The following is a 22,257-nucleotide window of genomic DNA, read 5'->3' on the forward strand; positions in this document are numbered from 1 at the left end:
CCCCCGAGACGTGTCCTCATTTGCACCCACTCGGTTGATTGGCTGTCGGTGGAGCGATGACATGAGTGTGCAAATCCGATTGGGTACTCAGGATTAGGAGTAAAAGGGGGGGCGGGGGGGGGGGAGGATGGGGAGCAGACATAGAAGGGGATTTGGAGAAAGTCTCACAAAGCAGTGCTGTAGTTGGTCGGGGGAGATGTGCACAGAACAGAGGAGGTCTGTGCGGCGGGACTGGACAGGGTAAACGAACGAAGGTCTGAGCTGGTGCTCCGGGAAACGCTTTGAGTCGTTATCCATCCTTTTGCACGTGCCAGGCCTGGCAGCACACGGTACCGTGTTCAGCAAGCAATCACCAGAATGTTGTGTGTAAAAACGATGCCTTTCGCCCAGACTGACCATAAAATTATACCATAAATCTGTGTGCCAGTGCCGCCCTGTTTGTACACAAAACCGTCTGTGTACAAAAGAATTCAAGTTATCGGGGGTCACGGAGGGATTAAGATCATCTTTTTGAGAATCCAAAATTAAGACAAAATTAATATTCCGCTTGTTTTATTAATTTTATGGCATAACATTGGAATTTTACCAAAGTTTTAAAGAATAGAAAACAGGATGCAACCAACAAGAATACTTAAATAATTCTGTACTTAATGATTGACGTGAATAGAAAATAAAACAAAAAATCAAAAGTATTGCCTTCTGTAGCTTAAAAAAAAAAAGCAGAAAAATGTAAAGCACAATCTAAACCACACTCGGTACAAAAATATGAAGTAAACAGTGGGAAAAACTCATCACACCATTATCATTTTTATTCTAATGATTAAGAAATGATCATTTACAGGTTTTGTATCCCCCCCCACCCCCCCAATTTTATGCACACAGAATGTTTTAAGTCGGCTTTGGGCGCAAGCCGGTTAGCCTCGAACAGCTCCGAGTAGAAACGGAATCTTTATACAATTCGACACTTCCGAGCGCAACGTCACCACCTTCATATAACACACCGTGTGCAATCGACACCTGTACATAAACATTAAGCTCGTTTCTCTCTTTACTCGACAGAAAATGAGCTCTTTTTGAGCCCCGCCAGAGCACAATTGAGCCAGAATTTACTCCAATGTGGGAACGTTGGAAATGACAAGGTATTGCCATCGGACTTTTTTTCTTTCTTTTTTTTTTTTAGTTATGTACTGTATTTACATAAAAACACACATGGAAATATTTTTCGAAGCAACGTGTAACACAGTGAAAACATCCAGTTAAGTGTGCAATAGCGTCTTTTGTACAGTATGTTTGCAGAAACTAGGCACGTGCCTCGTTCCTATTGACATTCACAATTTTCTTTTCAGGTTCGAGAGAAACTAAAACCAAGACATGGGAAATGGCCTATGAGCCAAATAACGCTTTAAATCATAAAATATAAATCAGTCCGTTCGCCATCTGTTAATGTAACCATTACATCTGCAAGCAGCTCTTAGTTCAATTCAGGACATTTTATTAGGGGAAAAAGAAATCTAGAGGCTGCATACCCTGGGCAGAGGCAATCTGTTAATGTTGGGTGTAACTACGGATAAACTCAGTATAACGGGACATACATTTAGATGGTAATTCATGCAATTCCAGGCAAGATGTATCTGAGCTGACCTCCCCCGAGCAAACAAATAAAAATAAAAGGGGAAAAAATATTTTTATCTTTTATACTGAATGTTCCATTTTAAAAACTGTAGTAAATCTGTACAACCAAATACATTTGGGTTCTACATCTAAAGTTACATTATTTTAAGGTTATATACATGTTACACCCCCTATTCATATATTATCTTTACGAGAAGGACTTCATTCAAACCCAAACAATAAAAAAAGGATAAGACTAAACTGGAAAAAAAAGGTTCACATCAAACATCCAATTTAAAACAATCTGTCACTTAAACTGTACCTCAAAATATTTCACCAAATCCTACACTTTACTGTATGTGGTCTACCTGTACAGTAAACTATCGAGGAACTAAAATTTTTGACCAAAGCCTCACTCTTTGGGTGGATGGACTTTATTTTCATTGAATGACAAATGAGGGAACGTTTTTCATTCCCCCGTTAAATCTGATATATTACATGCATTAATATAGCTTTCGGTGTGTATGCGACGCACCCGCAAAACATATGCGAGGGCCCTAGTGTGACAAAGAAATGTAGAAACCAGAGATCAAGAATGACGGCACTGAGACTGACTCGGAAATTCGACAGGACTCCCAAATCAGCGCGTAAAGGCGTCCAGCTCTCCCTTTTTACACAGCAGAACGCGCTTTCGTTAAGCTCTGTCCTCTTCACTGAAGAGAGCTGCACAGTTCATCAGTAATAAGCTCTGTTCTTTTTTTTGGGAGGTGGGAGGTTTGCATGGGGAAGTGGGGGGGGGGGGGGTGGTAGTTATTACTGCATACACTCCCAAGCATTTGCTCTGGAAAATAAAAAAAATTATTAATCAAAGCAGTGGACTAAAACATAACTGATTGAAGCGCTTTTCATTTTGCTTTAGTACTTTCTCGGTTCGCATTCTTGAATCCGTTCGGAAAATGGAAAACTACACTTGTACAAAGTAATATACCACAATCTCTTCCCGCAAAAAACGACGTGTGCCCGACTCTGTTGGACAAGCTGCGTGTGGATCCACTGATCCCATGGTTACTTTAGTCAATTTTCACATTGGTGTAGATCTTCCTCACGAAGGCACTTGTTCCCATATAACCGACGGCTCCTGAAGGACAAACGAACAATTTGAGATGCATCATTTAATCTCGTCAGACAAAAATCTAAGACCAGTTCATGTACATGGACCCAGTTATCAAAGGTCATCTATAAATGCAAGATGGAGGAACGTTGAGAAAGGGTTACAGCACAACATGACCATCCCAAATGTCCATGTTCTCCTCAACCTGGAATAACCAATCGCAATAAGTCTGTGCCATTCATATCCTCTTAATTCAAGGGGGTACGCCTGCAAGCACACGCATTAAACCCCCTCCAACTGCTCAGGAATGGATCATTCCTCGGGTACTATGACATCACTCCCTGGCCAATGAGTTGTTTTCACAGTGACCAGACAAGAATTCCCATGACAGAATATCAAATGACAGCAAACAGAGACAGAGAAACGTACCACACATGATTCCCAGTGCCGTGCTGAACACAGCCATGTATCCAAAGTAAAAGGACGTCTGGAACAAGCCGTACATCCTAAAAAGAGAGAGGGAAAAACACTTCAGTACGGCACGTTGGAGAAGAGACTTCAGCCGGTCAGCTAAACATCTTTTTTTCGCTTTTGCAAAATACATTATCTTTGTATTTGTATCGACTGTGGACGTACGATAAGTTACTTCAGACTTTATGTTTTTAGCAAATACCGAACACACACAGTTTTGCTCATGTATTAATTTTGACACACTGTAGTGAAGGACAGAGCCTTATATACCATTTTAAAAGCTTGTAAGGTTAGCGATACAACTTACTTTGTTTTAAAGAAGTAGTAGTAGAACGAGTACATGTAAACATAAACTGCAGTGGAGGCTGCAGACAGGAAGCTCGTCCACTGCCTGAAAAAAATGAAAACACTTAAAATAAATCACTTTTCTCCAGAACACAGACAAGGGTGTTTATTAGTCTAGCATAAGACCTGATACCGACTACTAGAAGCTCAATCCGAAACCTCTTAAACCCCCCTTTACACCAAACTGCACCCTAAAATGCAGGCAATTTACCACTTCAAAATCAGAAGCTTTATCAACCCCAGCAACTGTGTGGGGAAAGAAAACACCTAATTCTTTCCATTCTCCGGCCCCTTATAAGGCTACAGGTCACATGACACAGGTCAAAGGAGGCAAAGCGTTCAGCAGCGGCGCTCAGTAAATGTTGACAGAAGGTGTTCCGCAAAGTCGAATAGTCCAGCGCGCTCGAGCCCTGAAAGCGGTCCCGGCGCCAGCGGCCGGCTCTCTCACCATCTGTAGTCCTCCGCGTTGAGCAGGAAGTAGGTGCAGACGATGGTGACGCAGACGGTGACGATGCACAGGATGACCAGGACCAGCATCATGAACCCGTACACGTAGTAAATCTTATAGGCCCAGAAGGAGGTGAAGATGAAGTACCTGTGCAGATGAAGAAGAAGAAGAAGAAGAGCAGAGATGCATGAATACAGGTGCGCTCGGGAACCTGCAGGCCTGCTTGCTGTAACGGCTGGTTATACGCTGCACCGCACGGTAACGGCGGCTCCTTACATTTCAATGAATATGGAGCCGAAGGGCAGGATTCCCCCCAGGCAAACGATGACGGCCGGCTCCATGAACCTGCAGGGCAGAGAGACCCATTTCAGCTCAAATACTGACACACAGACCATTTCAGCTTCAGCTAAAATACTGACACACCTACAGTGCATTTCAGCTTCAGCTCAAATACTGACACACCCACAGCACATTTCAGCTTCAGCTCAAATACTGACACACCCACAGCACATTTCAGCTTCAGCTCAAATACTGACACATCTACAGCGCACTTCAGATTTTTAAAAGGAAAGCCCTGTCGTGGTTTTGTCAGTAAGATGATGTTTACCATTTTTTCTCGGGGATAGGCCGAGGCACTGCGTTGACGCGGCAGGGGAAGTTGGGCTGCCCAGAAAGATTTCTGCCCAGAATGGTGCCCACCAGGTTCAGGGGCAGAATGACGAAGAAACAGATACAGCAAACAGCAACCTGAAAAACATCAAGCACACCGCTCAAGCATTTCTCAATGATCACCACCTCTACTGCAATAAAGCAATTAGACAAGTCCTCAAATGATTCAGACCCTCAAGACTTACTCAGTCTATTTTACTCAGTCAAGGCTCTCAAACAATGAAAAAAATTAATGGGTCATTCTTTCCATTAGTTGAACTAATCAGTAGATTAATTGAGAAACTTTAAACCTGTTAATTAAATATTGACACATATATTCCTTGGAAGCTATAAGACTGCTTCTAATCCCTTGTCCCCAATCATGTTAATTGGGTGTCACACCACCCTTATGTGAAACGCTCCATTTACAACGCACACAGTGCACTTCTTTTGTGGTTTCTGTGGTCACCGTTCGCTCTGCATCCAGCTTATAACCAAAATGTCCATGTAAATGCGACTACTTCCTTTATCCTGGATAACAACAACTACACTGTATATTTAAAACGTTATAATTTCATATTAAAGACAGATTGGTTATGCTTAACCAGTCATGATTCTCATTGTGATTGTTCAGGGGTGTTTCTCAGTGAAAGCCTCAATTTATTTCTTCTTCCTGTTGCTCGCACTGCACTCCTGTGCCTATATAATGCATGTATAAATATTAAGTGTTGATCTGAATGCTTAGATACGTACTAAGGAGTTAACAACTCAAATATCGAATTTGTTTGGTGTATGGGATCAACCTACCAAACAGGTATTGTATTTTAAATGGAATGTTCTAGTACGGCGAGAACCCGCATGCTTTTTTAGGAAACATCACAGTCGTTTTTAGAGCACTGAAGACCATTTCACACCGAGAAGCGCGTTTGTCCCCCATGGGCCTGGTTCAGGGCTTGCTGACCCCCCGCCAGGCCCGGGTTCGGGGAGCTCTGCTCACCATGGTGCCGAACGGTATCGCTCGCGAGGCGTGGTAGTACATGGCGATGAAGTTGATGAAGAAGGCGGTGCCGCACACCATGGCGGGGATCAGGAAGGCCCCGATGAACATCTGCTTGATCCATCTCCTCCCTGCGCGGTCAAAGGTCAAGATGCAGGTCGTAAGACTGCCGACTGTTGTATTTAGTTTCAGAAGAACCTGCCGCTTCGCTGGACCCTGCAGTATCGGCCAATCCAATCTCACGTGCAGCAAATTGGATAAAAAAAACTACAAATTAAATATGTTTAAAAAGGCACACTATTTCTGAATTCGTAAATAGTTCACTTTTTAACCCTTAAAACTACAGCATTTATTCATTTTCTTGCAAAACAGTGATACTCATGGTATCATACACAATAATAGGACCCCAAACTGTATGCAACTGTAAACACTAATGGAAGAACACTAGTTAAGCAGCCAAACCCACAATATGACCCATCAAATAATTCCAAAAATTAATCCCAAATAAAGAACTGCTACTCTATGTACATAACGTACTTGCTGCGTTATCTTAATTAAATCCTGGTGAATCCCTTAGTTTAATTGTGATCTAAGTAAAAATGTGACCATAAGCAAGGCCACTAAGCTGTACTCACCCCCTTGCTTTGCGTACAAACTCCCCCCAAAGTAGCCGTTGACCGGAGATGTAGCAGCGTAGACAAAGATGGCAGTGCTTAGCATGGAGCCCCTCCTGCAAACACCAGCAGAGAAGAAATGAGCTTGTTTAGGCCGAGAACGGGACCAACGTGCTCGTTTAGGCAGAGAACGGGACCAACGTGCTCGTTTAGGCAGAGAATGGGACCAACGTGCTCGTTTAGGCAGAGAATGGGACCAACCTGCTCGTTTACACAGAGAATGGGACCAACGTGCTCGTTCAGGCAGAGAATGGGACCAACGTGCTCGTTTAGGCAGAGAATGGGACCAACGTGCTCGTTTAGGCAGAGAATGGGACCAATGTACTCGTTTAGGCAGAGAATGAGACAGACGTGCTCGTTGACACAGAGAATGGGATCAACGTGCTCGTTTAGGCAAAGAATGGGACCAATGTACTCGTTTAGGCAGAGAATGAGACAGACGTGCTCGTTCAGGCAGAGAATGGGACCAACGTGCTCGTTTAGGCAGAGAATGGGACCAACGAGCTCGTTTAGGCAGAGAATGGGACCAACGTGCTCGTTTAGGCAGAGAATGGACCAACCCGACGTTTACACAGAGAATGGGACCAACGTGCTCGTTCAGGCAGAGAATGGGACCAACGTGCTCGTTTAGGCAGAGAATGGGACCAACGTCTCGTTTTAGGCAGAGAATGACCAACTGCTCGTTTAGGCAGAGAATGGGACCAACGTGCTCGTTTAGGCAAGAATGGACAACGTGCTCGTTCAGGGCAGAAATGGGAAACTGCTCGTTTAGCAGAGAATGAGACAACGTGCTCGTTCAGGCAGAGAATGGGACCAACGTGCTCGTTTAAGCAGAGAATGGGACCAACGTGCTCGTTCAGGCAGAGAATGGGACCAACGTGCTCGTTTAGGCAGAGAATGGGACCAACGTGCTCGTTCAGGCAGAGAATGGGACCAACGTGCTCGATCAGGCAGAGAACGGGACCAACGTGCTCGTTCAGACAGAGAACGGGACCAACGTGCTCGTTCAGACAGAGAATGGGACCAACATGCTCGTTTAGGCAGAGAATGGGACCAACGTGCTCGTTTAGGCAGAGAACGGGACCAACGTGCTCGTTCAGGCAGAGAATGGGACCAACGTGCTCGTTTAGGCAGAGAATGGGACCAACGTGCTCGTTTAGGCAGAGAACGGGACCAACGTGCTCGTTTAGGCAGAGAACGGGACCAACGTGCTCGTTTAGGCAGAGAATGGGACCAACGTGCTCGTTCAGACAGAGAATGGGACCAACGTGCTCGTTTAGGCAGAGAATGAGACCAACGTGCTCGTTTAGGCAGAGAATGGGACCAACGTGCTCGTTTAGGCAGAAAATGGGACCAACGTGCTCGTTCAGACAGAGAATGGGACCAACGTGCTCGTTTAGGCAGAGAACGGGACCAACGTGCTCGTTTAGGCAGAGAATGGGACCAACGTGCTCGTTCAGACAGAGAATGGGACCAACGTGCTCGTTCAGACAGAGAATGGGACCAACGAGCTCGTTCAGACAGAGAATGGGACCAACATGCTCGTTTAGGCAGAGAACGGGACCAACGTGCTCGTTCAGGCAGAGAACGGGACCAACGTGCTCGTTTAGGCAGAGAATGGGACCAACGTGCTCGTTTAGGCAGAAAATGGGACCAACGTGCTCGTTCAGACAGAGAATGGGACCAACGTGCTCGTTTAGGCAGAGAACGGGACCAACGTGCTCGTTTAGGCAGAGAATGGGACCAACGTGCTCGTTCAGACAGAGAATGGGACCAACGTGCTCGTTCAGACAGAGAATGGGACCAACGAGCTCGTTCAGACAGAGAATGGGACCAACGTGCTCGTTCAGACAGAGAACGGGACCAACGTGCTCGTTCAGGCAGAGAATGGGACCAACGAGCTCGTTCAGACAGAGCAGATCCGGTGGTATTCAGTGGCATTTTTATTCTCCACTGGCACTTTTGGTTTTCCAGATTGGTTGGGATTATTCATGGATAGTTAATGTAGACTCTGCTATTCTACCACCGTTTTTCTTTCAAATAACATTTTAAAGCAGGCATTACCCAAAAGGCGAGGTAATTAAGCTGATGTGAATGTGTGGGTGTTTACTCCAGGCCCTGCTGAGTATGATTACAGGGCATTGCCTAATTAATGAGCACACATAAAAGCAGAACATATAAGCACCAGCCTGTACGCGCACACTCACACGTGTGCAAACTGATTCAGAGAGGAATCCTAGCCTTTTCACTGAATCCTGCCACTTGTACACGGATACATCTAAGAAATATTCATTTGTGAGCACTGTCCCTGTCAAATAAACATATACATAAAAAGATTCAATCTAGGACCCATGCATACACAAATACACTACAGATAAATAAACTAATAATTTCTGTGTTGCAGTCAAGTTGTAAATTACTGTATTCCATGTTTATGGAATATGAAGTGCTATTTTGCCATCTAGTGGCACTTGGTTAAACTTTATATACCTCTGCGTTTCATAACAATCTTCCGATAACTATTCTTGCTTTCAATCCAGATGCATTGTAATTGAACAGCGGTGACATGATTAAAATAAGCCAAATACTTGTATTTTAATTTCAAACAAATTTAAGAAGGACCAAGACCATTTTAAGGAAACCAGGTTTAGGGAAATTTTTCTGTCAAAAATAAAAAATGATCATCAAGTCACAGTCACTTCAAAAAGAGTGTGATGGATAAAAGCAGTTAGCACTTGCTACCGCTAGCCCCTTTGAAAGCTTCCTAAATTGCCCGCGCTCCTGTAGGGTGCAGCGGCGCCAGACTGCGGACACACGGAGTGAGAGGGAGGGGGAGAGGGAGAGGGAGAGGGGGAGAGAGAGAGGAGAGGGGGAGACAGAGAGGAGAGAGAGGAGGGAGAGACAGAGAGGGAGAGGGGAGACAGAGAGGGAGAGGGAGAGACAGAGGGAGAGTGGGAGGGAGGAGAGGAGAGACAGAGAGAGAGAGGGAGAGGGAGAGACAGAGAAGAAGAGGGAGAGGGAGAGACAGAGAGGAAGAGGGAGAGGGGGAGGGAGAGGGTGAGGGGGAGACAGAGAGGGAGAGAGGGGGGCGGGCAGTCCGGATGGACTCACTCTGTGTACAGGTCCTCGACCATGGCCACGATGATGACGATGAAGGAGACGGAGAATATCTGGCAGCCTGAGCCAATGAGGGAGGAGAAGAGCAAGGGCTGGCTGGAGGGGCGGAACACGTCCCCGTGAACCTGCTTCCAGCCGTACTCGTCCCCCAGGTCCCGGTCCTGCAGGGGAACGTGGGGACATTAATCACTTATGTCATTCTATGAGTGTGTGTGTGTGTGTGGGTGTCTGTATGTGCGTGTGTTTTTGTGTGTGTGCGCGTGTTTTTATGTGTGTGTGTGGTGTGCGTGCGTGCGAGTGTGTGTGTGTGTGTATGTGTGCGTGTATGTGTGTGCGTGTGTGTATGCACGTGAATGCATGATAATATTGGAGTCGTATCGCTATTGGCTAATAATATGAACCCACTGGTATCAGACTTAGGCCAAGACTATGGGCGATATGATGGGCCCATGTGAAGACGTGACACGCTTGCGCCTGAAAGGCCAAGTACTTGACATTACCCCGACGCTGTAAATTAAGTTAAAATGTCAGCTCTCTGGGACTTTTCCCAACGCAAGTGACAAAAAAAAAGTGCAATTTGCGATACAGGTTCAGCCACTGCCAAACACAAAGAACGGAAACATTTGTTTTTCCAAGCGAACATGCTGATTTTATTCAATTATGTTCTCTGAAACTAACCTAACGGTGTCCGATTGCGTCTCCTAGACCCCTGCTCTCTGCGGAATAATAATAAGCACATTGAAAGATTTCGCTATACAAATAAAATGCGAGCAGGAGTCAGGCTTTAAAACCCAAGCCAGAATATCATCAGTTAGACCAGCCCTTCAGGTTAATATAGCCCATATGAGTGCCAATTATGGCCGGAGTTCACAGTTCTGAATTGACCTTTTGTAGTAAATTACCTTATCTGTCTTGCTGATATCTTCACAAATCGTACGATGACATCACAGATAATGTCAAAGCGTTTATTGATTTATAATTTGATTTCTCCCCTGTCTGTCCATGATCCTTCATATCTTAGGCCATCAAAGCCTTGCAGGAGGACAGATAGATAGACAGATACACAAAGAAGCAGGCAGCATGTCATAACATCACTCACCATGTCACCACTTCACTCACCCTATCATAACATCACTCACCATGTCACCACATCACTCACCGTATCACATCATCAATCACCATATCACATCACTCAACACGTCACAACATCATTCACCACGTCACTCACCATAACACAACATCACTCACCGCAAAACCACATTACTCACCACATCACCCACCACGTCACTCACCCTATAACATCACTCACCATATCACAACATCACTCGCCAGAACACCACATCACTCACCATGTCATCCATCTCTTCCTCTTTGCTGTATCGGGCGTAGTCTTTCCGCAACGTCCTCATCAGGATCATGGAGACCAGGCCCACCAGGAAGATCACCATCATGAACGAGTTGAAAATGGAAAACCAGTGAATCTGTCAGGGGATGAAAAGCCTTGAGTCAGCTAGCCAATAAAATAAAATAAAATAAAATCACAAATCCAGTTTACTGAGAAATCAAGTCAGTTTTCCAAGAGAATCCTCTCACTCTGTGCTGAAAGAAAGATGGATCCAGGTACTTGTCGAATCGGTCCTCAAATTTCACATCTGACTTCTTCCACTTCACCTGGCGCAGAGGAAATAAGTCAGTGTTAAATGTCACGGTTCACTGACAGGCCGACACACCCATGTACAAAGCCATGTATTCTACAGCTATGCTCCACATACCGAGCGAGTGATGAAAGATCATGTGAAGCAAAGCTTTAAAATCTCTGCGATGCAAGCAAACTTATATGGGTTCTGAGACTTCATTGTATTATATTATCACAAAATTGAATAAACTTGAACTTTCCCAAATAAACCATTTTAAAATTGCCAGTCAAACCTCTCACCTTTGTAAATATGGACCAACATACAGAGCAAATCAGCATCGCAGAACGCATATTTCAAAATGTTGGAACAACAAAAATGCAAATCCTAATGAATAAATTTCACTACATGAAACAAATTATCTTAATGGTACCTGAAGCACAAAGGCTTAATCCATTAATGTTTCACCTTGAATATTAATAATTATTCCACAGTATTTATGACGTATACAGAACAAATATTAGATTCATGCTAAATGAAGACTGAACTGGGTAGACTTCAGCTCAGCTTGGCTCAAGGGAATGCCTGGTGCACAAGCCGTTATCAAAGCAAGAAAGAAAAAAAACAGCAAACGTCACCGTTTTCTTCAGTAATATCATCAACCCCTCTCACCAAAACAACCATAAAAACTATGAACGCAAATGAAAACAGGATATGTTTCTGGACCGACGAACACATACGTATTTTGCCCTGTAAATTCAAAACCAAAAAATTCGAAACTGCGGAGGCCTACCCATGATGAACCGCGACTTGCTTACTGGCTAGACATCCGCGGGCACTTACTGAGTATGACATCGCGATCCTCGTGTTCGGGACCAGCTTGACTTTCCCTTCGCTGGTTAAATTCACATCAACAATTCTGTTGTCGTGGTAACCTATCTCCAGTTTCTTGTACGTCCAAAGGTAGTGATCCTCTCCGTTTTCGTCTGCCTCTCCAACAATTCCTAAAAAAAAAAAATTTAAAAAAAAAAGGGAGTACACTCAATTAAGCAAATGGCCTAAAAAGAAAGGCTTCGCTTTTGCAGAACACCCAAGTGGTTTAAACTAGTGACTCAGACGTTCTTGTATGGAGCATGAAGCCAAATCAGCAAGTAGATACAGCGAAGTGCACCACAGCCTAGAACTGTATCAAACAATATCTCAAGTCACACAGAAATGTGAATTAACAGGCAGCAGTTCCATTTAAATTCTGCCACTTCAGCAAATGAACTGAACATCAACGGAAAACCCTCATTTATGGATTGCGAGTCGATTCTATTTCCAGAACTGACTGGAATTGAAACGGAAATCCCCCCCCCCAGCCCTGCAGGAAGCACGCGTCTCAGACGCGACTGAAACCCACGCTCCACGGAGGCAGAGCACTCACCCCATATGGGCAGGTCATCGATGTACATCTGGTACCAGTAGTGGTTCTTGATGGCGTAGACGAAGGCGTCGCGCTTGGCTTTGTCCAGCTCGATCTCGCAGTACGTCGTCTGCATCACCTCGTCTGCGGAAGTGACGCACGAGGTCGCTTTTAGTCGCGTCAACTGGGGTCACGTTTCACTCTGAGCTGAAGCCTACCATCGGTTTTCAAAACAGTGTCTGACAGGACACATACCCAGTAAGAATGCTGATAAAACGGTGGGCTTATGGGCATTAGACGTTGAAACTATCAAAACATTTGCAGGCTTTTCTTCACGAGCATGGATGACTGAGTATTTATAATTATATACAATATATAATTATATTCACGTTTCAACTGTGTTGATCCTGTGCTGTGCATACCATAACCAGTAACAAATGCCTGTTGCTCAAAAAACGCTTTTGCTCAGAGCTTATATAACATAACCCAACAAACAAATGTTGCCCTCCACCCAAAAAATGTTTCAAAAACTAATTTGATTTAAAACGCAATAAAACAATAACACGATCGACTAAATCATAAAATCCAAAACTATCAGGGAGCGGTCCCGTTCCATAATAACTGGGTGATCCACAAAGTGGGAGGGACAAACGACCAGGGCCTGGTGCGATTGGCCGTCTTCCCGTGTTCCAGGATTACCTTTAAATTTGATGTCCAGGCCGCTGAACTCCAGCTCCACCCCCTGCAGCGCCTCCCCCAGGGTCTCGTGGTAGTGGCTGATCGTCTTCTTGGAGCCCACGCAGAACGGAAGGGAAAAGTACTTGTAGGTTTCTTGCCTGTTGTGATAGGGCCCCACCGTGTTCATCCATAACACGACTTCTTCTTTATCTACATACTGCGAGAGACAAAAAGAAAACGCAAACGGGTTTCAATTCCGCGACGAGGCTCTCGTCGGTTTTGAGCCGGACCCCTTGCGCCCCGTGTTTGGACTGCGGTGCTCCCGCACGTTAGAATGGCCTTGGCGGGATAATGAGGCGGAGAGGGGTAAAATCACGCCCCCCACCAGCGTCGCGCGGCACGCGTCCGCCAACACCCGCACTCCGGAGCTCTACTGCCGTCACTGCACTTTGGCCTTTTTTCTGTGCGTAAGCCACCGGCTCCAGGTGCTCTGCAAACAGAGCTCCGCCCTCAGCTGAGGATCAGAGAGCGAGGCTCATTGATAGGCAGAGCTCAGCAATGATGTGGTTTTGCACTCATGAGCCACCGAGCCACTGGGAGAGGAGCAGCGATACAATTCCTGCACAACAGCGGCTCAGCAATAGGCAGGGCCAAATGTCCGTCCTCCATTCACAGTGACAACAGAGGAATTTTCTTTAAATACGCAATCTCTGCTCAATCAGCTTACTAAATGGATGCTTCCAAGTGCCTGTGTCACATCAACTGATAGAAATGACTATAGCTTTAGCATTACCATTACCATTAGCTACAATGACGTAGTCTAAGCCGTGGGGCATCAGAGAGCACTCCCCCCCACCGCTTTCAATGAAGCATCAGTGGGATGCATGCGCGTTCTGGGACTTCATAACTGAATGACATGCTTTGTGTCTCAATACTGAATTCATGAATTAAAAAGTCGTAACTGTGTTCAGTTAGGCTCAGCCATACGCTTGTAAGTTAACAGATGTGCTTCTCAGTCATGCACTCAACAAACTGACTTGTTTGTATAGGTTTAGGTTAACTGAATTAAAGAAATGTGCAGCGCTTAAATATCTATCAGATCCAAAAAGCACCTTTCTATCAGTGACAACTGGCATTGGAGACATTACATTAGATGTACTGAGCAGACGCTTTTATCCAAAGCGACGTACAACTGTGCATGTTTCGCAGAATATTTGGTTTCTTTGGTGCAAAGGTCACTGAAGTGATTTCCAGTGATGCGAGTTCCTGTTTAATGACCCCAGTATAATACATTAGGCATAGAGAGACATTCAGCAGCTATGTGCAATGTGTTCCATTAAGTAAGGTACTGACCTGCTGGCACTTTGACAATTAAACTGGAGACAGTCTCCTTTAAATCATCCCAAATAATGCGTGAATCTAAGCTTCGTACTTGAACAGCATTTGGATATTTTACTACCCCCCCCTTTTTCGCCCAATTCGGTGGCCAGTTATACCCTAGTGCTATTAAACTCCCCCCTCCCCCATGTACAGCTGAGAATTCGCCACTACACAGCCCCGGCGGTCGGCGGTAGGAAGGAGGCAGCCGCGTCTCACCCGGGGCACGGCTCCTCGCGCCCCTGACCGCGATCCCGACGCCCATCGAGGCCGCTCAGCGCTCGGCGATCCTCCCCGCCGAGTCCCTCCCACCCTTCCCTGGAGAGGCCGCCGAGTCTGCCGCTCCCACAATGCACCGGTCATACTCGGATCTCGCAGGACCTGGGCTCGGCGTGCCACTGCACCGATGCCAAGGCCAGCGCCCTGACCGCGCTGCCCACGCGCTGCTATTTTTACACGGTCTTGACACCTGCGTGGCCACATACTTCCAGCAAGGACATCGATGTGCCAACAGGGTAATATGCCCTATAAATATTTACTTTATTGCCCTGTGTGTTCAACTGCCAATATGGGACAAGTGTGACGGCTGGCTTGATAACTGGTGAAAACATTTTAGACGCTACTGGGGTTTATGCACTCAAGACACCACCTTCAGGATCACTTTGCAAAACAGACAAAGCCATGTGGAGGATGTAGGGAGTTATCGTTTTGAATCCACGGACTTGTCCACAACAACAGATATGCAACGAACACAGCCTTCAGTTGCATTTTTGTGGATTATTATCGATTTCGTTGATTATTATGTACCTTTTTGTAAGAGTTTTTCGCTTTACTGTCACACTGTAGAAATTGCCCCACCATTGGCTTATCAAAAGGAAGCTTCAAGTGTGGGACTGTTGGCGTTTTCCATGACAAAAACCTGGTCATCAATGGCAAAGGACATAAGATATCAATAGCCTCTCCATTTAAACAGCCTTTTCTCCTGCTCTCACTCAAGACCGGGCTGCGTTTTTGAAGCTCACTTCTTGGTCTTGTTGAGAGACATTGCTCACTAGTGCCAGTGCAGTTGGCTCCAGTATAGGCGTTTCAGCCACTCGTTTTAATGCAAGTCAATGGCAACAATACGGTCAAAATACAAAGTAAATGATTTTTTTTCCCCCACAAGAAAATATAGATTAGATTAGATTCAATTCAGGTCATTGCCTTCTAAGACAACAAAATGCGTCCTCTGCATTTAACCCATCCTAATTACTTAGGAGCAGTGGGCAACCACAGTGCGGCGCCCGGGGACCAACTCCAGTTCCGAGGCCAGTACCTTGGTCAAGGGCAACGGCAGGAGTACACCTAGGGGAAATTTAGACTCTCCAATTAACCTAACCTGCATGTCTTTGGACTGTGGGAGGAAACCGGAGTACCCGGAGGAAACCCACGTGGGACACGGGGAGAACATGCAAACACAGAAAGGCCCGGGCGGGGGCTCAAACCCAGGACCTTCTCGCTGTGAGGCAATGATGCTACCCACTGCGCCACCGTGCCCACCAATAGTCGCAATAGGTGTTTTTTCTTTGCCCAATGTCTCCCCACATGCCGATTTGTTAAGTTATTGTGCTATTTAGACAAGACAGTAATATTTTGTGAACAAATCGGGTACAGTTTGCATCACAACCGAGTCACTGCATCTCACACGCATAGTGGATGACCGGACTTCATGTCCCTACTACGTAGTCTCTCGCTCCAATTTGTACAACATGGCGACGCCCACAAACTACACTTCCCAGGCTTCAAAGCGCTTTTCGCCAAGCACACAGACAGTCAATGGGTGATGTCACAGTGACCATGCCCATATTTTTTCTGCAGTCTATGCTCTCACTCCCAGCTTTGTAATTTCCTTTTTTTGCTATCGCAGATTTGCAAACTGATTCTTTGTCTTCAAAAGGTATTCCCTTTGGGCACCATTTCACCAGCTCGCTCAGAGTCAAACTCTCATGCTCTCTTCACACTGTAGTCACTTGTGACAGGTTTTAACTGATTGCACTGAAACCTGCCACAACCAGTTTTAAACAAGTGCTATCCGGAGTGAGAGCACATCCACAGCCCCAGCCTGAACATAAAATACGACCAAACTGAAATGTGCAAACAAGAGATTTTGTTTCCAAAAATAATTAAAAACGAAATATAGGGTTATTGAAATATCCAATATACGGCTGGCCATAGTATCTGATACTTATGCGGATACCTCCGTTTTACACTATAGCCTAGTAGCACAAATGCAAACTCTCACTGTGGTCCCAAGTTCATGGAGATAGCCTAGATCAACACAGACTTCAATTTATGAAAGAAAACATAATAAGTTTTATTTGTATGACAATATATTTCATCTTGCTACCTTTTTGACGCAAGGAGCATGAGCCTAGCGTAAAACTACTACCAGTAACTTTGGCTGATAAAAGATGAATAAAAATGAACAAATAAGAGGCTGTGTTTAGGCTACTTTTGAGCATCTGACTTCACTTTACTGCACAAACGACACACGAAATGCGTTGTCTCAGGCACACGTATTGCACCATCATAACAGCCATAATCTTAGTTTACCGATCAGCACCAAGAAGTTTGTTTTAAGATACTATCGGCCAATATTATCTTGCATCCCTTTGACTTTCAACCCTATTATAAGGCATTTGATAGGTGAAGGGTGTGTCCAATCGTAGGTGCCCTACATCCTGGTCAAGGAACAGGATTTAAACATGGTGGATTTGTTTCATTCATACTTTGATATACAAAGAGGTTGACAACTGAATATTCCCATGGACGACCGTTCAAAAGAATATGAGAAACAAGCTCAAGGAACTCTTGTGACCCAAAATATAAATCATCTTTTAAAAAGCAAGGATATTTCACAGAAATGTGTTGTTTAATATCCGTGACATTGGAACACAATATCAAAATGCTCTTATACGATGAGCTCCATAATGTTTGAGACAAAGACACACACATATACATACACACATGCATACATATCTTTTTTATATATTGATTTGGCTCTGCACTCCACAATTTTAAATTTGTACTCAAACAATTCACATGTGATTAAAGTGCAGACATAGGCCAAACCTTAGGCTAACCAAAATCAACTGTTGGGAACATCATTAGGAAGAAAGAGTGCACTGGTGAGCTCATTAATAGCAAAGAACCTGGTTGGCCAAGGATGATCTCTACAGTTGATGACAGAAGAATTCTCACCATAATGAACAAAACAAACCCCAAACACCTGTCTGACAGATCAGAAGCACTCTTCAGGAGGCAGGAATTGATGTGTCAGTGACTAATGTCCACATGAGACTTTACAAACAGAACTACAGTGGCTGCGCTGCAGGATGCAAACTACTAGATAACCACAAAAACTGGATGGCCAGGTTACGGTTTGCCACAAAGTGTCTAAAAGAGCCTGCAGAGTTGTGGAGAAAGGCATTTGCGGACGGATGAGACAAAGATTCACTTGTATCAGCGATGGCAAGAGCAAAAGTGTGGAGGCCAAAAGGAACTGCCCAAGATCCAAAGCACCGGCCCCCATCTGTGAAACATGCTGGTGGGGGTGTTATGGTTTGCGCATGTATGGTTGCGACAGATACTGGCTCACTTGTCTTCACTGATGATGTAAGTGCTGATATCAGCAGTAGAATGAATTTTGAAGTGTACAGAAGCATGTTCTGCATTTGCTCAAGTTCAAGCAAATGCCTCATTGGACAGCACCTCTTCCTACAGCAACATAGGAGTTCTTCAAACCAAAAACTTGACAATTCTTGACTGACAGCTAGCCCCCGAAACAAGTAGGAAATAAAGATGGCTGCGGTACTGGCCTGGCTGAGCATCCCCAGAGAAGATACTCAGCACCTGGTGATGTCTATGGGTCACAGTCTCCACGCAGTCATTGCATGCAAAGGATATGTGACAAGGTACTAAACATGACTACTTTCATTTACATACCAGTAATTCATCAGAAACCTTACAGTGCCTTGAAATGGGGGGGGGGGGGGGGATAGAATGTCAGGCAAATTGTAATATGTCAAAAATCTAAATAGCAGAGCTACACATCTGTTTGTAACTGATCAGGTTCAACAGCAAACTTGTGCAGGCAGAACACAATTAGTCTGCCTTTTTTTCTTGTTGACAGTGTGCTCGCTTAAGGAGTGATCGTTATAGAGGTGGTCAGTAAAAACTTAAGGACTTCAGAAGTTTGACTTTTTGTCTTTCAGTTGGACCACAAGAAACTTAACTGGAAATGATTGCAGCCTCGTAAAATCTGAGTAAAGCTGAATTGGAACAATGGTTGGGGACCAAAAATGTAACCATAAATCTTTAAATCTGTATATATCACTGTCAAATAAAAATAGAAACATAGATCATCGTATTCTCGTATTGTTCGCGGGTTACGAACAAGCTGCACAACGTGAAAAAAGAAATTATAAAATGTAGGCTCACAGTTACTAGTCACAAACTAGCTAGCTAGAAGGATCGCTTCTCGATATATGAACAGATCAACAACGATACATATGCTACATTAAGTCGTGCGTGCAACGTTATCTCAGCTTTACGGCAATATATTAACAGTGAAAGTGAGACGACAGCTAGTTAAACAAGTACTTCCAGCAGTACCGCATTCGAATTCTTAGAAGTTAGATACCATCCCAAAGCCGCGCACCTCTCCCGGCATTTCGCCCTACCACGTAGCTAGCAAGCCAAGCTAACTTCTAATCTAGCTAGTTGACAAGAACCTATTTAACATCTATTTTGCAAACTATTAGTAGCTTTATTGCTGGGGAAACGGGGCATGTAATAGCTAACTCATAAAAACGAGTTTATGACGAGACTCATTTAAAAGAAGGTTTGGACAGGTATAGCATTAGCTATCGTGTTCTGCATAAGCAGGCCTGAACAACCGGATATGCCGTCAGTGCCACGGACATATTTACACTCTGCAGCTAACGCTCTTTAGCCATCTATATAATATGCGCCAGACAACCAACATTACGTTTTTTTAATTAATATTTGAATCAGGTATTAGCTACACTTTATAGATAGCTTAGCTACGTAGCCAATCAACATCATGTGGATTTTAAAGGCAATAGTCTATCAGACTAGCTAGCGTGCTTGCCTTAAAAAAATCAAAAGGTCGCATGTAAGCCAGCTAGCTAGAATAAACTGTTATAACCGACAAATTATAATATACAGCCTAATTCAGCTGACATGTCATCAAGCAGCATGTTGACGTTAGCTAAGATTAGCAGTGACCGAGAGCAGTATGGTTTAGGTTAACTAGATAGCCGGCTAACTTAAACTCGCAGCCTAAACAGGAGGCTAGCGAGACTGATGCTTGTTTTTTATAAGGTTGTTAGCGAGCCCGTGTTATCGGAATAAATTATTTAAATTAATCCCTTTGACTTGTTCACACCAATTTGTGTTTCCCCACAAAAAAATGTACTACACTGCCCTATGTTTTCCAACTGAGAGAATTAGCTAGCCATTAGCCGTCCATTAGCGTCTACCATTATCATCCACACGCATAAAACGGTCCTATTTTCAATCCTCCAGATAAATTCTTACCGTGTGTTCGTGTTCATCCGCTCGGGCCGGCAGTAACAGTCCCACAGCAGACAGCAAGGTCACCACAGTTATCTTCCACCTGGAAAACCCCATTATTTTCTGGGTAAAGTTTTTCAGACAGAAAAGGGATTTTAGCTTTGTTAGCGCTATCCCACCTTCCTTCTTCCTGGTTGTATGTCAGTGGCAGACAGTTCAGATGCTCTCACACGCATATGGCGTAAAACATTTTCCCGGACACTAAACGATTTCTATTTTGATTGTCTAGGATCAGTCACATGGTGCACCAAAGCCAATCAAAGTCTAAAGCGTTGAGCTTATGTTGAATTTAAAAAAATCTCCCATTCACACACTCCGCTACCGTTTCTGCGATCAGCCACGTCATCCGACTGCGAAGTAAAGCAGCGGAAGCGCTTCACCTTTGTGAATGGCTATAGGTGAATAGCCTAGGTCACGATTATTTGTGATAATGTCTATGATTATGGCTACAATTTTAACGTTGTCAACAGAAAAATTAAATACAGAACTAACGTTAGTATACGTGCGACTGCCTTTGGAGCAACATGCGCCATTCTACTTGCTCAGACAGTACTATATCCCACACGAGTTGATCGATTTTGTGGCACTTTGCCATGTATGCTTTTTTTAAAACTATATTCCTCATTTTAGTAACATACTGATGGATTCGAGCATGGAGAATTAGCAGCCGATTAACTGGATGCCGAAACTTGAAAGTGGCCACTGTTTTGTTAATTTTAGCTTGCTATACAGGCGATTGAAAACTAGGAAAAGCTGCATAGCTTACCTTATCTAATTTTGTCATTGGGAAAACATTATTCCTCTGTCTACAGTTAGCTCCACGTGTGTTCAAATTCGGTTGTGTTTTGATTTAGCTGGAGAACTTGCTGGATTTTCTTTTCTTCCTTTTTGGGCATGCTAGCTACAGTGTGGGTACTGTTAAAATCACCTGAAACCGAGTTTCTGGCTAGACAGTGCTGCTACCTGTATGCTAGGTATAAAGGTTAGTCTGTACCAAGCTGGCCCACCTAGTAGACATGATCTTGCCAGAATGGTTACTATCTTAACCATATTGTTGCTGGCTTTACCCATCTCCAAACTAGCTTAAAACCAGTTGGACCAGCTGAACCAGCTTAAAACCAGACTGGAGTCAAGCTGGAATTCCCACCAGAGAATGTAACATGAAATAATCATCAGGGGAACAGGAAAACAAGCAGACAGTTGATTGTAGTATCCATCTTCCAAAACCTTCACTGTATATCAGTAATGCATGTGTGCAACCTTGTGATGTGTTGGTGTTGGCATCACACTTAAGACGTGTATCTCCATAGACACATAATACCCCATTACAGGAGACACATAATCAGTTTGTTAACAATTGTAGATTCTGTGACCTTAGAAGTGCCCTGTGACTGCTCATATGGAATATCTCCAAAGATCAGAGAATGCCAGCCATCAGCAAATAAGGCGAAACATGAATTGTCTAAATCAATGACTACAGACAATGATTATATAAAAAAATTTTTATATATAAATAAAAATAATGATTATACCCCTCTTAGCAGGAAATAAATGCTGCAACAGAGGAAGATTTTGATCACTCAGAATCATAATATAATGGCCATCACTGACCTTGCCATGTTAGGGGATGAGAGCACCCAAACCATGCTATTTAACAGTATAATGCTGCAGAATACACCCTGCACCATTACAGAACTCCCAAGGCCCTTCACTTTTGGAACAAAGCACTCAGGTCTATAGGCTTCTTTAGGTGTGCACCACAAGTAAACCCATCTGTTAGTTGAGAACATGGTGAAGGATGAATCTTCTGACTATATCACATTTCTCCACTGCTTGGTAGGCCATTGTCTGTGGTCTTTGTGCCACTGTCCTTGCAAACCTGCATTTCCAGAAGTAATGAGTCATTTGTACTCTGTAGTCTGCTCTAGAGTTCTTGACAGGCTAGTCTTGATGCTGTGGCCTTTAAAATTTGCTGTCAGTTGATTTAGAGTTGGTAGCACTTTGGTAGCATTGCACCTCAGACATCACAATCCAGGAGAGTATGCTTCTGACTACAGCTGGCTGTATTGATCCTATGTTTCCCTCAAAGTTCCATGCCAACATC

At 44.2% G+C, this 22,257-nt stretch overlaps 1 protein-coding gene across 1 annotated transcript; it reads right to left on the reverse strand.

Moving 5' to 3' along the window:
* Positions 1-535: 535 nt before the first annotated feature.
* tm9sf3 (transmembrane 9 superfamily member 3) lies at positions 536-20,351 on the reverse strand. Its single transcript, XM_064318089.1, has 15 exons — positions 20,118-20,351; positions 13,161-13,356; positions 12,483-12,605; positions 11,900-12,060; positions 11,016-11,093; positions 10,772-10,903; positions 9,417-9,583; positions 6,267-6,361; positions 5,632-5,762; positions 4,594-4,733; positions 4,263-4,331; positions 3,987-4,133; positions 3,501-3,584; positions 3,152-3,228; positions 536-2,749 (listed from the first exon to the last, which is right to left on the reverse strand). Exons 1-15 carry the CDS (start codon positions 20,208-20,210, stop codon positions 2,682-2,684), a joined length of 1,761 nt encoding a protein of 586 aa, XP_064174159.1. The 5' UTR covers positions 20,211-20,351; the 3' UTR covers positions 536-2,681.
* Between the last annotated feature and the right edge of the window lie 1,906 nt (positions 20,352-22,257).

Source organism: Anguilla rostrata, chromosome 18 (genome assembly GCF_018555375.3).
Source record: "Anguilla rostrata isolate EN2019 chromosome 18, ASM1855537v3, whole genome shotgun sequence".
Classification (NCBI taxonomy): domain Eukaryota; kingdom Metazoa; phylum Chordata; class Actinopteri; order Anguilliformes; family Anguillidae; genus Anguilla; species Anguilla rostrata.

What these genes read in the sequence shown, in the direction of transcription:
- tm9sf3 (XM_064318089.1), bottom strand. Translation starts at nt 20,210, where the DNA reads ATGGGGTTTTCCAGGTGGAAGATAACTGTGGTGACCTTGCTGTCTGCT. An exon ending in GTCGAGGACCTGTACACAGA is followed by an intron (nt 6,362 to 9,416) that starts GTGAGTCCATCC and finishes TGGTGTTTGCAG; the next exon opens with GAGGGGCTCCATGCTAAGCA. An exon ending in TACTACTTCTTTAAAACAAA is followed by an intron (nt 3,229 to 3,500) that starts GTAAGTTGTATC and finishes CTCTCTTTTTAG; the next exon opens with GATGTACGGCTTGTTCCAGA.